The sequence below is a fragment of the Temnothorax curvispinosus genome, unplaced genomic scaffold, assembly GCF_003070985.1.
Source record: "Temnothorax curvispinosus isolate PA1 unplaced genomic scaffold, ASM307098v1 QBEX01000758.1, whole genome shotgun sequence".
NCBI classification, from domain to species: Eukaryota; Metazoa; Arthropoda; class Insecta; order Hymenoptera; family Formicidae; genus Temnothorax; species Temnothorax curvispinosus.
In genome coordinates, this window is record NW_020210538.1 from 1 (window position 1) to 16,299 (window position 16,299).

The following is a 16,299-nucleotide window of genomic DNA, read 5'->3' on the forward strand; positions in this document are numbered from 1 at the left end:
AATTTTATATATAACGTTTTTCTTTGTCTAATTCGCTTCTCTAAAAAAGTATTTCTTGCCTTTATGTAAATATAATAATTAAAATATAAGTTAAAAAATTTGTCTTGTTCTATTGAGTAGTTGTAAAGAACGTATTTTGAAAAAGATCCTTATAAGAAATGCCTAGGTTGTTAATATTTACTTGACTTTTATAAGTTCAATGTCATATATAAGTGTAGCATGAGGAGGAACAGTGGGTCCACAGCCTCTAGATCCATAGCTGTAAAAGAAAAATGTATTAATTCACATATTTTTTCAAAATTATGTGACAAACAATTGAAGAGATTGCAAAAAAATTTGTGAAGACGACCCTCATTAAAATGTGGAAACGTGAAACGAATTGGAATGCATGAGCGGCATAAGCGAAATGCTATACATACCCCATTTTCGGTGGTATTATGAGACGACGTTTTTCGCCGACTTTCATTCCAACTGCTCCTTTATCCACACCGCGGAGCACAATCCCTGCACCGAGTTTGAATTCCAAGCCATGTCCTTTTAAGCATTGATCGATCTGTGGCATTTTTGACCCAATCTGTACATGAGCCGAATAATACATTGTGACATGTTTGCCCACTTCCGCGATTTTCCCACTGCCGGGTTTTAGCTGTATCACTTGTAGACCACCGGGTAAAAACCATGTTGTATCATTTTTTTCCTGCTCTTCTTTCTTTATTTGCTTTTTCTGTTTCCCGTTGGCTTCTTCTCCGGTCGCTTCCTTCTCTTGCTGTTTTCCATTTTTTTCTTGCCCATCAGAGTCTTCCTCTTCACTTTCCTGGCTCTCGATTTCATCATCATCACTATCGGAGCTTGTTGATTCATAATAATCATCGTCTTCATCATCATCAGAATTTTCTGTATCATCACAATTATCATTATCACTGCAATTCTCACTGGAATTAGCTGACGACTTCATGCGCTTTGCTGCCTCGTCTTTCGGCGAATTTGCTTTCCTTTTCGAGTTTTCTTTCTTTTCACTTTTTTGGTAGTTTATTGCATTTAAGGGGATCCTGGAGTGACAGCACTGTCGTATAGGTTTTACTATCCAGCCTCCGTATACGTCATCTTGGTATGTTATTGAATTGTTTTCTATATAATCGCTTATTTCTTTTGAAGTAGTTGGACCTTCCATTATATGCACAGGAATAATGTTTTTACGGTCAGGATCATCTACCACCTTTTTGTAATATCCACTTAAGTGTACATAACCTCCGCCGTTGCACAAAAATGTTATAAAAGTTCCTCTTTCAATATGTAAGTTGAGCGGTACTTGCATCACGTTTGCCTTGTCTAAAGTGCAAATCAAATATCTCGTAGCGTCTCCACCGACAATCATCATTACTTGTATTGGATGATCTGTGAAAAGAAAGAGGCAATAAGGATTTTCAAGCACACATTGGCTGCGATCAGCAGTGAAAACTGCTTCATGCAATTGTTGTAAAATTTGTGAATATGATTGTTGTGTACTTTTAATTTTGACCGGCGAAGCTAAGAATATAACACTAATCAAATTCATGAATTTTAACAGCAGTTGCAAAGCAGCGCGTCTCTGCTGAATGCGTTAGAACATATGGTGTATCAATAGTATACATTTGCATTGCTCTACATAAATAATGGAAACTCGTAGAAAAGTATCTGTTGAGCTAATTAAGGGCCGGTCTCACAGTCTCCGATTAACGTGATTCTCTGATTAAACTCACTCTGCATCTCTTTCTAACTATCCCCCTAGAAAGAGACGAAGAGTGAGTTTAATCGGAGAATCACGTTAATCGGAGACTGTGAGACCGGCCCTAAGTCATTTACGATGCGACGATTACAATCGTTACGTATATCTGTCCGAGCACTCATTGAGAGCATGTTAGGCACCGAATATTCGGATGATAAAATGTGCGACGTAAAAGATGATACCAAATTAGGAAAAAAAAAACAACATGCAAGTTTTGTCCACGTGACAAGAAAAAAATAAAAGGACTTAATTTGCGAGCCCGCGGTACAAAATTCCTCGATGAGTCTTATATCAATCTTTGTGCGCTCAATGTACTGAACGTCATAGATGACGTAATCTATGTGAATAATTGATTTTTTTTTGTATTTCATTGTTTTTGTAAATAAACATGCATTATCGTTGGTTTGTATTTTTTAACAAAAATTCAAACTTTTATCTACAAAATTGCTTGGAACTAGAAATGTGAAAATTCGTCATTTTTGGAGCTTTGCAATTTTGATGATATTCCAATGTTAAAAATTTTTTTTGTACTTTGAAATGTGCTCTTTCAAAATCTGACGTTTACTTTGCATTTATGAGTAATCACAATTTTTCAAGACGTATTTATTGGTACTTATTATGATTTTTGACTAATTCTGAATTAATATACGTATTTTTTTTACGATTATTCTATACCCTATATTATCTTTTACTAATCTTTTTTTCCTCCTCTTAAGCAGGGAACCCTTCTTTTGATCACACTATTCCCCTTAAAGGAAATCTCGTCTTATGTCTATTTTTACCCATGTAGATTAACTTTAATCTCGGTTTAACTTACTTTTATCTTTTTTTTTTAGTTCTAAGAATTAGAATAGATAAAATGTAAGTTAAACCGAAAATAAAGAATCTATACATTGACAGAAATAGACATCAAACGAGAATTATGCGTGACGAAGTTCGGAATCAAACTCACGATTCTTCGATTACCGATCATTCGCACTCACACTGAGCCACGTGTCATCTCAACGATGTTATGGCTCCTGCATACAGAACGCGGAAAGAGCGCAGCAAGGCGTTTTCGCGTCCTGTGTGTAGGAGTTGTTATTAGGACAAACGCCACGTGTATGCACGCGCAGTTATGCCCCAATGCGTGTAAAAACGTGTGGAAACGAAAACGGCGGGTTTCAGGTATGCCGTTGAGATTTCACGAAAGCGCGTCGTAAGTTATATCTTACCGATGATAATCTTCGAGACATCCAGACTCGCCATGGTCAAGTGGAACGACTGTTTTACGAGCTGCGTGTACTTTTTGTACGGCTGCAGTAGCAATGCTGAAACACAAGTAACGCGAAATTAAGCGTAACATCACCGAGTGATTTTTCATGCCGGTTTTCGTCTCGACACGTGCATCCGAATTCCTCAATTTCGAAGCGGACGAACGGCAATAGGTGACCGCTGGCAGGATGAGACATCTAGACATCTTGTCACGATATACATAGATTTTATTGACATTTACAGAACAAACTCCTATGTGCCTTACCCCAAATGCTGATATATGCATCGCCATCAGTAGCATTGCTAATAAACTTGCTAATAAACTTGCTAATAGACTTGTTCGTAGAATTACTCTCTCTCGTAGAATTGCTTGTAGTATTCTCCATATTAAAACGGAAGACCGATCGAGCCAGAGAGAAGGAGATTTGTCCGTACACGACAACTCCTAGGACACATGTGGTGAATCAGGTAAATAGAATTTAGTTTGCTTGCGATCACGTGCAGTGGAAGGGGGGTTTCCATCGAACAAGAAAGATCTTACGCGTGCGTGGTAGGGTCAACTTGTGAACAATAGGCGATTTTTGGCGATTGTTTGGTACATATACCGAGGTTGCTATTTGTAGAGGCAGAGCTTATTCTGTCAACATGTACCGCAAAATGTATGTATATACTTTTCTTCACCTTTCTTTTTCTTCTCCCCTCTCTCTTTCTCTCTGTTCCAGCTTGAGATTGGATGTGGCGATCATGGCGCAGAAAGATGTGCGCTGCTCTAATGAGCCGAAGATCCGAGTTCAAATCCGATCAAAAATCGTCGGTTTTATTTGATCGTCACCTTTCGGAAGGGTAATGGCAACCCACCCTGAGAGTGTTCTTTAGGTTTAAGGCACTAGGGCAAAATTATTGTTACGAAACCGAAAGGGAGGCCTCGGATTTGATGAAGGCCGAACTTCAAAAAGCCATGGCTCCAATCTTGAGCTGTAGAACCATTAAAGAAAAAGAGAAATTTGATAAATTTCTCGGAAAAAAAAGAACTCGTCTGCATACTTTTTACGGAGGTATTCCTCAATCTCGTCTTCTTTCTGCAAATCCCAAAGAAATTGGCATCGTGGGAAACGAGGTGGACGAGTTAGGACCGACTGCGCGTGAGATTGAAGGACGACGTAGGAGTACCTCTACGTCGTCCTTTAATCTCACGCGCAGTCGGTCCTAATTCGTCCACCTCGTTTTTTCCTACGATGCCAATTTCTTGGGCACCTTCCTCCCATTCATCGTCATCCTCAACTTCATCATCTACTTCAGCTTCATCTATGATGAACCCACCAAACCTATCCTGCTCTTCTTTTTCTTTCTCGGCCGATCATCATCTTCTTCCTCTTCTTCATATTCACTACTATTGTCCGAGTCTTCTCCAGTTCTCCTTCAGGTTCCTCTTCCGGTTCCACAGCTTCTTCATCTCCCGATCTGACTTCTTCTGCGGCGTGTTTTGAGCGTAGTAGGGTGCCCTTTGAAACATAATATTCTTCGTTATCTCATGATGTATCTTATTTTGTTATCTCATTCGTTTGTATATACTAATAGCGGGTAAGGTGGTATTTAAGCGTCTCGAATAGCCAGATCTGTCGAGAACATATTTTGAAAGTGTGTTCGCTACAAATTTTGTCGATAGAATCGGGAAAAATATAACGGGATTTTGTTAACAAAATATAATGGTACATTTTGACTGCTGAAAGTGAAGATCAGAATTCGCCGTTTTATGTAACCATTTAAATGCGATGTATTCCATTGCATTTGAATGTTTGCGAAATGACAGACACAATTCTATTCCATTTCTGCCGACAATCTGCTGTCGAGTTATATCAGCAGACTCCACCGGCGAAACATGATTTTAAAATGCGAACACAGCGATATGATACCAGATCTGTTGCAATATTTGAACAAATCCGCTGTCAATCTGTTATTATACTGCAGACAGTTTGATTACGAACGTTATGTGAAGTACATTAATTGTTTATTGTTTTTTTTATTGTTTATTCGGATTTGTGAAATGCTTCTTACTTCTTACCGATTTACACTCGAAAGGGACCAAAAGTCAGTGGTCGAAATGGATCGTGACAAACTGTAATTAAAAACAAAGACAGCCGGTTTGGCCGAATAAAATATCATTATCGTTAGTTATTTACCGGCGAAGCAAGGTCTCGTATTCAGTTTGACAATATATTCATTAACCCTCTAATATTGCAAGGTGGTTTGTTTTTTAGATATATTTAATCAATGTACAAAATGGGCAAAAGAAGTAAACAGTAACATAAAACTTTTTCCTTTCTTTATATGAAAAAGAATGCAATAAAGTTTGAATTAACTGACTTTAAATAATTGCAGTAAAATAGGCAACCTTACCATTAAAGGGTTTTGAGAAATTCAAACGAATACACTGTGCCGAATACGTAAAATTGACGATATTGCAAGTTGCCCAATGACATATATTAGAACGACTAGTAAACGTTAATCTTTACGATTCATTATCGTCCCCGATGCTTTGCAGATCAGTATATATATTTATTGCATAATGATATATGATTTTTACTTAAAACGTGCACTTTTAGTACCGTCCAAGTTCATCCTGCACGCGGGTGATAACGGGGCGCGGAAAGAATGCAGTTTTGCGGCGATACGCGATGTCGTCGTAAATATGTATAATCTATTATACGAAGCACATCCGTATAATAGTAAATCGTGAATTTAATACCGCGCCGCGAGCCAGGTAGCCAGGTGGAAATTTCGTTTCAAACAATTCCGCACCTTCCGCAGGTGGAACTAATCGCCGAGCAAGCTAATCGGAGATCTCGATATCTCGATCGAAGAGAGTCGCCCTCTGTCCGTGACGTACAATACATCCACAGCTGACTCTTCTAACGGCAGATTCACGCTCTCCGTTCGACGTCCAATAAGAAAATTAATTTCCTAGGAATAAAATGGCGTCTTCGGGAATCCCTAGGATCCGCGCTCTCCCATTGGACGTAGCGTATCCTCGCACTTGTCGATGCCCGTCGGTGGCCCCGACGACGTCACGACGGGGAAGGGTGAAAAGGCGAGCGAGAGAGAGAGGGAGAGAGAGTGAAACAAAGCGACGGAGAGAGAGGAGAGAGCGAGAGAGAGAGAGAGCGAGAAGGAGAGGCGACAGGCGACCGCAGCGCGGCGCGTCGCGATCGCAGTCAGTTTGAGTCAGTTTCGCAGGCGCGGCGCGATAGGTGGGTTCGCACGATCCCTGGCACCTGGGGATCGCTCGACCGCTCGACGGCCTACCCGAGGTAGGCTCCTCCGTTCCCGAGGAGCGCGAACCTCGTCCCCGTCGCAGACGCGCGCCCGCGCGCGCGCGCGGACGCGTACGTATATACACCTGTGCCAGCACACCTGCACGCGCAGATACATCCATAGGCACGCACGGCACGGGATGGCGTCCACGAAGAGGAAGCAGGACGAGAGGAACCTGAAGACGCTGCGCGAACTGGTCTCGCAGCCGGGCAACAAGGAATGCTTCGACTGCAACCAGCGCGGCCCGACTTACGTCAACATGACGATCGGCTCGTTCGTCTGCACCTCTTGCTCTGGTATGCTGTAAGTAGCTCCGGCTCTCTCCGACTTCTCTGCGTGGCCCTCATCGCCTCCTCCTTCCCTCCCCGTCTCCTCCTCCTCCTCCTCCTCCTCCTCCTCCCCGCGGATGTTTCCTGGATCGCGCGCGTGTTCGCTGCGCGGTACCGTTCTCGCGTTCCCCCACGACGGCGGCGGCGTGACATTGGGCAAATGTCATCCGTGGTCGGGGGGAGACGGCGGCGAGGTGCGAGGATCCTGGCCGAGATACGATCTCTCCTCCCGGGACCACGGTGAGGAGGCCACGACGACGGTGCCAGTATCCTGCGATTCGGGACACGACCGAAGCCGCGATGGTATCGCGATCGTCGCGCGAGCAGCGCGGACTTATGTAGCGCTCATCGGCTCGGCGTTCCAAATCCTGGTCCTGATGGCCGTGACGCGGTGCGACGGCGATGGCTATAAATAGAGAAAAGGAAAACCCATTGCGTGCGCGCGCGCGCGTTCGCCGCCGAGCCACGGAGATGCCCCTCCATGTAGGACGCGCGGCCTCCGCGCGAGAATCGCTTCGGGCAACGTAAACGTACACGTGTACAGGCCTTTGCGTTCACGATCGTTGCGTCGCGACGCGACGAAGAGGAAGAAGAAGAGAGACGAGAGAGGAGAGAAAGCGAAGGGAGAGAGGAGAGACCGTGCGCTCTCGCGCGGCTCTGAGTCATCGCATTAAAACGTCGGCGCGGCTTCCACAGCCAGGAAGTTAGCGCTATCAGCGACGTCGACGTTTTTCTTTGTGCGCAGTTCTGGTTATCTATCAGTGGTCGAAATGTTACCGCCGAGGAGAGAAAGACTGCGTCTTCCTCCTCGTCTCCGTCTCTTTCTCTCTTTCTTCTTCCTCTTCTCACGCTCTTCTCTTCTTCTTATTTCCATTCCCGAGGAACTGGCGATCGTTCGCGCGCGATACGGCCGATTATCGAGCTCGCGCTCTTTAATCGGTCAAGTCGCATAGTCGCATTGCGCCGATTGCGCGAGGCGGCCGCCGCGTTGCACCGCACACGCGCGCACGTGCGGATTTTTAAATCTCGTTACACGGCTATATTTGCGTCCTACGACGTATTAGAGGCACGCGAGGCCTTCGTTATTATTCCGTCACGGAAACTTAACGATTGGCCGGGTCCGGGGGTATTGCGGGACGAAAGTGTCCCGGGGCGAACCGCGGCTCGAAAAATATTGTCCGTATGACGTAATTACAATTGCCAAGCGCTCATTGATTTTCCGCGAACTCCCCTCTCTCCTTTTCGCTCTCTCGCTCTCTCGTTTCGTATTGTCTAACAAATAATTTCGAATTAATCGGCGTAGAAAGCCTTAGTTTCCAAAATTACAGTCCCTCGTAACCGCCGAGATCAGCTGTAAATGAAAATATTTTCTTGGAAAGGATAGTACCGGTAGTACCAATTTTTTTAAGCAATGGGGAACTATAAGTATTTACGTGATTCACGTTGCGTTAACAATCACGAGGTTTGTCCATCCGCTCGTCAATCCGATCTTCATATTGATAAAACCGAGTCAGAATCCTAATCTACAAGCTCTCGCGTTGCACTTCCAGACGAGGCCTGACACCACCGCACCGGGTAAAGTCCATTTCCATGGCGACGTTCACCCAGGACGAGATAGACTTCATAAAGGAGCACGGCAACGAGTACTGCAGGAGAATATGGCTCGGTCTGATGAACTCCAACTCCCCGCAGAACTTGGACACCAAGGACGAGCAGAAGATGAAGAACCTGATGAGCGCCAAGTACGAGATTAAGAGATACTACCTGGACCCGTCGATCGCGAATCAAAACATAGTGGCGCAGCCGAGGTCGCAGTCCGCGAGCAGCGTCCCGAGGGTACCGAACTCGGGAACGTCCGCGACGCTGCCCGCGCCGGTCAGTCAGAAGTCGGCGAACACAGACGCGATGAACAACTCGAACACGTTCTCGACGGACTTCATCGCCGACTTCAGCAAAGTTCCTGATCCCTTCTGTCCGGCGACGACGGCGCCGGTCGGCCAGTTCGGTCAGCAGCCATTCGCGCCGCAGCCGTTCTTCGCTAACTTCGACAATAATCCGGTCTTCAATAATTCGAAGAGTGAGTATATTGTCTTCTCCCTTTTTTACGTCAGAAATCCACATTGTAACACGACGCCTGTTTTATAATGAATAATTTTATTATTGAGGTATGGAAACGTCCGCAATGTTTAATCAGGTCGGTGGGAACGGCACGATGAACATGAATGGGATACACGCGCCACCTTCGGAAGATCGTTACGCGGCACTTAAAGACTTAGATTCGCTGATGAAGCAAACGCAGTTGAAGGAGGAGACAACCTTATCCGCATCTACATGGAACGCAAATAATTCGAATGGTGAATATCATTTGCGGGGGATTACCTGATAATAAAGTGCCGATTAACTACACACGTATTGATATAAAAAAGGAAGCATCGGATTACATAAAGTTCTCATTTGCAGCACCGAACGCTACGTGGAGCATAGGAGTAAATAATCAAACACACGTCATCTCGAACCCCTTCACGGGTGGTGACTTATGGCGGCCGTCTGCAAACGTAGTCAACAATAATACTCAATCCGTCGATAGCTCTCTGTGCAATCCCGCGAATCCGTTTAAACCGACTCAATTCCCTGTAAATAATGGTAAGATATGACGATAATTCACGCATTCCTAAACTAAAATTAAAAAAAAAATGTTACTATAACTTTTATATAATTATTTCGTAATTTATTTTTTATTAATGTTTATATGTACTTATTTCGATCACCTTCAGCTTAGAAGAATTCGAAAGAATTCAGGAATCAGGAGCGTTAAAGAAGACAAATTTGTGTTATTTTAATCGTCGGTAATTTTAGTTTGTAACAACGTTAATGCTTGGGATAAACTTTCAGATTCGCAATGGATAGGCATCGGCACACCTAGTAACGGAGATGTACTCCAATTAAGTCAACTCATGACGCCGCTAGCGAACAAAGTATGGCAACCGACGGTACCGGCGTACCACGCAAATCCATTCATGGTAAGCCGTAATTTTGTCTGAATTCTCGTAATAAACTTGAAAGACTCTTCCCCTCGATATGTTTACTCAATCATCGTTAATCATCATTACAGGTGGGCACGGGAGTGAGCAACATGACAAGGAATTCGAACAACCCCTTCTTATGATTATGTACGCGTAAGCTTTTAATGGAGTTACGAACAAATAATTCGAACTAAAATATATTTAGATTAGGCAAATTGTTATATTGTGACCTTATTGGCAATTAGTGCCATTAACTTTTATTCCCAGGAGCACCAATCTCATATCTATATAAATAAAAAAAAATAATACTTTTATTTATGAATATAATATACGTTAATAAAGATTAATATTTGTTACTAATCGTGATTGTTACTTGGCGAAAAATTCTTAAATAAGACAAATCTTTCCTTTTTCATCATTTCTTTTGACGATATACATGTACCTAAAAAAAAATAAATTATGCAACATGGCAACGACCAATGTTGGAAAAATAAGAAGTAAAACTCTTACTGTAGCATAAGAGTTTTAAACGCATACATATTTGTATCATAGCTATTATTGAATTGAAAATGGACAGAGAAGAAATAAGTCGAAAAGATACATTTTTTTTCTTATGCACACTTAAATACAGTTTATTTACTTAAAAACTTCTAATATAAATACAAAATCACAAATGAACACTTAGTCTTTGTTATAATTCAATACCAATAGCTCTAGAGTAGAGATCCACTTAATCGTTCATAATTGCATGATAATTAATTATTACTTGATCATTACACTTGCAGTCTATATTATATGCAGTTGTAATATATTATTAATAACAGTCGGTTCGCGTTTTACAATTACATATGAATATAAAGATAAGCCTTGTGTTGTCAATTAGCTCATGTAGCTGTCGTATTAATGTTTCTTTGTTCGTTTGTTGAGTAGTCTGGAAGCTCCGAGGAGTGTAATACGTGTTACCGATTCACTTAGAGTAATAAATTATACCTCACTGTGTAAATGGTGAAAAACAATCGAGAAACACTAATATACGAGTAGACCAATTATATTAATTGTTATTGTATAAACGTACGAGAGATGTGTGATATTGATATTACTAGGCAGGCGTCGCGTATCTTGGCGATACATCTGAAAGCGCATGGACTGTCTCCTTCTTCATGGCACGAATTCATCTAGCAACCGTTACTACTGGCATTGCCTTTTGGTAGTGGGCGCACCAAGTACAGCTTTTCTCCCTGCTTATTGGTGTAGATTGGGGCCCTCTGGTAATGATCTACAAGCTGATCTAGCGTGTGGAACTTCCTCTGACCGATGCAGTATAGCGCTCCTTCCACGTGTACCCTAAAGTGCTTGTTACGTCCCGGCGCTTTCAAGGATACCGAATAGTCGCCCATCTAAAAATTGACAATAATTAGAGCGATAAGCAATATGACCATATTCTTGTCATACTTTGTCAATACAATTAATTAAATACAGCGAGTTCTTAATTAATTTAAGTTTTTAGAGTTTCAATGAAATCTTGAAGATATGAATTTTATTGAAATACAGGCAAAAATTATATACGTGAATAAATAAGATAAATGCAAAGATCTTCGAAAGTTTTAAGTTTCGACTGGAAGATAATCGATATCTCACGAAAAATTTGCTAAAGCCGACTCAAACGGAAGTTCTGATTTAATCGCGACGGTAGCCGCTGTACTCACGTTGGTTTCACTATCCCTGATTAGGAAATCTCCGTCGTGGCCGTGTTGATTGAGCAGCGTGTCGCATTGCGAGCGCGTAATACTACCGTAGTACCAAGGCTTGCCGACGAGATGCGGCCGATCGCCGGGATCCGGCCTCCGTTCGAGGGAATCCCCCTGGCTGATCTCGCTACTCGTCATACCGCGCTCGCGGTACGGTTGCGTCAAGTACTCGCTGAGCTCTTGGAGATAATTGCGCGGTACCAGGCCAACCTGTCCCTGGCTATTTCTCGCCTTGTACCATTCCGGGTCCGCCGGTGGACGATCGAGGATCTCGAGGCGGTCGCCTTTCTCGAACGACAGCTCCTGATCGTTATTGGACGAGAACGAGTAGAGAGCCACCACGATGTCGAGCACGTTCTCGGCCATCGCGTACGTGTGAAGCGTGTCGTCGGCGTCGCCTTCCTCCTGGGTGTAGTTCGACGGGAACCAGCCGGCCTGGGTGCCGCTCTGGCCCCGCCACCAGCCGTCATTGCTCTTCTCGAGTATCAGGATCCTGGTGCCCTTCACGAGGGACAGCTCGTCCGCCTGCTGCGCCTGGTAATTGTACTTGACGACCGCGGTGCCGATCGCCTCGCTCGGATCGGCCGGCAGACGTCGCGCCATGATGGGGGACTCGACCGCCCGGGACGGCGAGTTACTGGATGGCAGCGTCTTAGAGCCGGAGCCCTTCTTGACCTTTTTCTTAATACTATCGAACAGCGAGGGCTTCTCCTTCTTAACATAGTTGCTCGGCACATAACCAGCCTGTCCTCTCGCGCTCTGCACTCGCCACCAGTGCTTCGAATCGTCCAGCAACAGATAGCGATCGTTCTTACGTAAATCTAGCTCCTGAGCACCCTGTGCCCCATAATCATATTTGGCGACAACGTAACATACGTCGTCTTGACTCGTCTTGCCTGAAACGTATCACGGCTATTATCATTGCACATACCGACATAAAGATGCGTGAGAAATGATTACGTTAGACTAGATTCCACTTTTAATTAATGTTTGTTTAATCATCGTTTAGTACACGTGATATTTACTACAAACGCTTCACTATAAATTATCAACTATCAAATTCAACTCGGATTTTTGTATAATTTATGAATACATAAAAAAGATTTACGCGTCACAATTTAACAAAATAACATTGTAACAAGATCATCAGGTTCTCACACTATTTCTGTTAATAGGATACACGAGACAGAACCAAACTTACTGTTCTTAATCATCACACAAATTACTTCTATATATCTGCTCACAGAAACAATAAATGTATACTTTAATATAAATTTACGCAGCAAATGTCACAGTCAGTACAAGGATCAATTATTATTCACGCAGCAATCCAATTTGATCAAAAGACGACAGAAAAATAAAAATCCTTAATATTCTCAGAGAAACCAAGGTATACGGTAAAATTTATCAAGATACACAAGGACGAATTATGGTCGAAGTAATTACTTTACGTAGACCTGATGACAAACTTCGTCGAGTCAAAAGAACGATTTACATACAAAGCAAAAAGCGTACGAAAATAAAACGTACCATGCTTCATGGCTGCCATGTGCGTAAAAATAAATACATATATATATGTATACGACGATATATATGTATTTAGATTTTTGTATGTACAGCTGAGTGTGGCGTGTGAGTAGCTGCTACTCACGTACTACTTCAACAAATCTTAAGTCTGCTTGTACAGAGTCGACGGCGTGAGTGCAGCAGGCATTCATTATTTAGTTTTTTTTGTTTGCTTTTTTTTTGTTTCAGTGCTGATGCACCTGCTGATTTCTTTGGTCAGAATCCATCGTTCTCAAGGGTAGCGCAAGCAAGTGCATTACCAACACTTTGGGGGAAAACAAAAATAAACGATCATTAGCACAAGATTCATCAGAGACGGACCAGTATAAGACTTCATTTTTATCATAATATACTTAAAGAACTATGGCACACGTCATAGAGTGCGTTACGCACATTCCGTAGTGGCAATCAGCAACTTCTCTACGGAGTTGCGAAGCTGCCAAGGAAAGCATTTGATAATCGGTCATTTTACAACTGTGCAATATGTACTCTCGTTACAGTAATTCATGCCGATAAACACAATTTTGAATCTGACTTTAGAGTTTTACGTGGAGACTCTTTAGACAAATTTTCTCTTACGAGAAATGAGAATGACGACACAATACCGACTGATACGTTAATGACTCACTCTATGGCATGCCCGTTTACGTTTCTAGAATCTTTATTCCTCTATATAAACATGCAATATATTCTATCGAAATAACAACCACTGTATTACGATAAATTACGCCGCGACAGAATCGTTTAAACTCTTTTTACGTCCATTTCCATCAATGCAAGATTAATTTCAATCTCGGTCCAACTTATGTTTGATCTTCTTCCATGAATCTATAATTCTTGGAACTGAAACGATTCGTGGAAAGGACAAAAAGTAAAAATTAAACCAAGATTAAAGTCAATCTACATTGATAGATCACAACTTTATAGAAATGAATATTAGCAAGCGACTCGAGAGGCGATGATTAATAACGTTATAAAACCAGTTGGAAACTGCTGTGAGCGGCGTGTAAATCAACGGCCATCGCGTACCGCCTATTATGTTACTTAAACTGAGTGACAGTTATGCTAATATAATAATAATACTTCTATAGACAGCGCATAATCTATCAGAGTGCTGTAATACAAACACATACGCATGCGGTAGACAAGTGTGCTACTCTACTTGAGCTAATAAATATGATCACCAATCGGCACATAAGTATTAAGTATAATGTAACTAACATATTTATCCCGATATATCCGATAAGAAAGATGAATACTAATCGACCTAGCAATTCAACCACTCTCCGTTATTAAAACAGAAGCTCGTAAGAAATGAGTTTTTCGCTAAACAAAATCCACCGGTACGCGATAACGCCGATATGTCTCTTCCAACTTTCCCCCCCACTTTTCCATCTCGTTTCTTATCCCCCGGCGTTTTGACGTCCATTTCTACTGATACAGATTAACTTTAATCTCAGTCATCTTCTTCCAGTTCAGAGAACATTTCCAATTCTCAACATTTTCTTTACAAAAAGATGAAACGTCCGAACCTAGAACCTAGATCAAAGTTAATCCGCGTTGGTAGAAGTGGACGTGAGAGGAAGGAGAGCACTCGGAGGTGACGCGCGATCCGAAGGATCGATCAAACGTCATCAACGTCATTCTCGAGCGACGATCGCCGTCGCCGTGTCGCAACCGTGATGCAGCTGTGCTCTCTCCAGGAGCTCCATCGTGCGTCGCGACTCGCGGACTTACGGAATACGGAACATCCGAAGCTGGAGGCACTTGAAAAAACCGTCGAGTTCTCTCCTTCCTGTCGCGCCTAAGCGGCGAACTAATCTGAACGAGAAGCGGTCAAAAGCACGAGGAATACAAGCCGGTGTCGCATCTGCGCGCACCGCGGTCACTCGAGATTCACTATCACGTTCGCCGCCGGAATCAAAGGCGGTTTTCCGACTCGCCGCGCCGGCGATCTACTTATTGCGTTATCGAGAGGAAAATCGGTTCGCCGAGGCGACACTGACTCGACACGAGCAACACGAGCGACCGTGGGGGGCTCCCTCGTCTGCTTCTCTTCCCTCCGTCTCTCTGTTTCTCGCGAGGAAGGGAAACAGCCGAGGCGACACGACACAACTTTATAACGCGCTTCACGGAGATCGTGCGAGGAGCGCAAAAAGAAGAAGCGAAAAACGGACGGGCGGACGCGCGCGCGCGCGCACGCTTGCGGACGCCGCGCCGGTCGACCGTGCCGTCGGACTTACCGATTTTTAAACTTGACATATTCCTGCATAAAGAGCTTTTGGGATCTTACGTTGTTACACGGCTTGTTTTCCCCCACCCCGAGCCGCAGCCATGAAACGACTGAGCGGAGCGTACACCGCGTACCTACGTGCCGGGGGGGCTCGTGCGTGTCTGTCTCCCTATCGCTCTTTCTTTCTCTCGCCTTTATCTCCCTGTACCTCTCTCTCTCTCTCTCTCGCGCTGTTTCCCGTGCAAGTGAAGAGGAGCGGGGAGTCAGGGAAGGAGCGCGCGGCGAGCGCCGCGTTCCATCCACTTTCGATCGTCGCCGTCGCCTGTCGTCGTCACCGGGCCCGAGGGGCCACGCGCGAACACGGACGATCTCTCACGCGCGAAGCGGAGCCGCCCTTCCTCCACGCCGCCACTTTCCGTATCGCGCGAGTCGACGCGGCCGACGGCTCGAAGCGATGCCTCACGCTCACGCCGATTCGCCACACGTTCGCGGCCGCGCTCGTACGCGACGGCGACCCCTCCCGCACGAAGAACAGACCCACCCTTAGGCCGGAGGTGTATGGTGTATACACCGAGGATATCGGGTGGAAGTGCGATCCCCGGCTCGATGCTCGATGGCCGATGGCCGCGAGACCCGAGACCGCCTAGGCGCCTACTGAACGTTTGCCGCGCCACCTAGCGACGAACGAACCCTCCAATACGCGCCTACGTTCATGACGTTTCTCGCGCGATTTTGCGCAAACGGGTTCAGCAGACACAACTGTTAATCCATATGGCCGCGTTCAGCAGATACAACTGTTGAGTGTCGTCTTATCAACACGCTACGTTGATTTGTTGGGTCTAAAAGTAAGAGCCAATCACGTTCGACTGCTACTGAGCGGCTTGGTCTGCTGAACGCGACCTATGACGCAGCTAATCTAGTGTATCAGTGTTTAAAAAATTTAAAGTTGCTACTTTTATAGAACTACTGAGTTAAAAAAAAAGAACGAAAGATATGTATACGATACTGAATTTCGCCCAGAATCTCATCATAATTTAATTAATGACAGTTTCTTCACTAAAAAAAAAAA

The 16,299-nt window shown here is 43.9% G+C and overlaps 3 protein-coding genes across 11 annotated transcripts; 1 reads left to right on the forward strand and 2 right to left on the reverse strand.

Annotated features, from left to right (window-relative positions):
- Positions 1–6: 6 nt before the first annotated feature.
- LOC112458099 (46 kDa FK506-binding nuclear protein-like) lies at positions 7–5,316 on the reverse strand. Of its 4 annotated transcripts, XM_025021550.1 has the most exons (5): positions 5,082–5,316; positions 4,340–4,521; positions 2,980–3,075; positions 420–1,395; positions 7–259 (listed from the first exon to the last, which is right to left on the reverse strand). In XM_025021550.1, exons 3-5 carry the CDS (start codon positions 3,011–3,013, stop codon positions 178–180), a joined length of 1,092 nt encoding a protein of 363 aa, XP_024877318.1. In that variant the 5' UTR covers positions 3,014–3,075; positions 4,340–4,521; positions 5,082–5,316; the 3' UTR covers positions 7–177. The 4 variants fall into 4 exon arrangements, with proteins under 4 accessions (XP_024877318.1, XP_024877326.1, XP_024877311.1 ...); XM_025021558.1 differs by lacking the exon at positions 5,082–5,316 and having other exon boundaries at positions 4,340–5,004; XM_025021543.1 differs by lacking the exons at positions 4,340–4,521; positions 5,082–5,316 and adding an exon at positions 3,285–4,124 and having other exon boundaries at positions 420–1,396; positions 2,984–3,075.
- A 929-nt stretch (positions 5,317–6,245) lies between these two features.
- Positions 6,246–10,036, forward strand: LOC112458062 (arf-GAP domain and FG repeat-containing protein 1). 2 transcript variants are annotated; one of them, XM_025021476.1, is made up of 6 exons: positions 6,246–6,634; positions 8,211–8,737; positions 8,826–9,014; positions 9,121–9,303; positions 9,553–9,680; positions 9,773–10,036. In XM_025021476.1, exons 1-6 carry the CDS (start codon positions 6,471–6,473, stop codon positions 9,824–9,826), a joined length of 1,245 nt encoding a protein of 414 aa, XP_024877244.1. In that variant the 5' UTR covers positions 6,246–6,470; the 3' UTR covers positions 9,827–10,036. The 2 variants fall into 2 exon arrangements, with proteins under 2 accessions (XP_024877244.1, XP_024877253.1); XM_025021485.1 differs by having other exon boundaries at positions 6,538–6,627.
- Positions 10,037–10,126: 90 nt separating this feature from the next.
- LOC112458076 (cytoplasmic protein NCK1) lies at positions 10,127–15,875 on the reverse strand. Of its 5 annotated transcripts, none has more exons than XM_025021496.1 (4): positions 15,241–15,875; positions 12,962–13,262; positions 11,390–12,327; positions 10,129–11,080 (listed from the first exon to the last, which is right to left on the reverse strand). In XM_025021496.1, exons 2-4 carry the CDS (start codon positions 12,978–12,980, stop codon positions 10,859–10,861), a joined length of 1,179 nt encoding a protein of 392 aa, XP_024877264.1. In that variant the 5' UTR covers positions 12,981–13,262; positions 15,241–15,875; the 3' UTR covers positions 10,129–10,858. The 5 variants fall into 5 exon arrangements, with proteins under 5 accessions (XP_024877297.1, XP_024877264.1, XP_024877291.1 ...); XM_025021523.1 differs by having other exon boundaries at positions 15,772–15,847; XM_025021505.1 differs by lacking the exon at positions 15,241–15,875 and adding an exon at positions 14,735–15,187.
- Between the last annotated feature and the right edge of the window lie 424 nt (positions 15,876–16,299).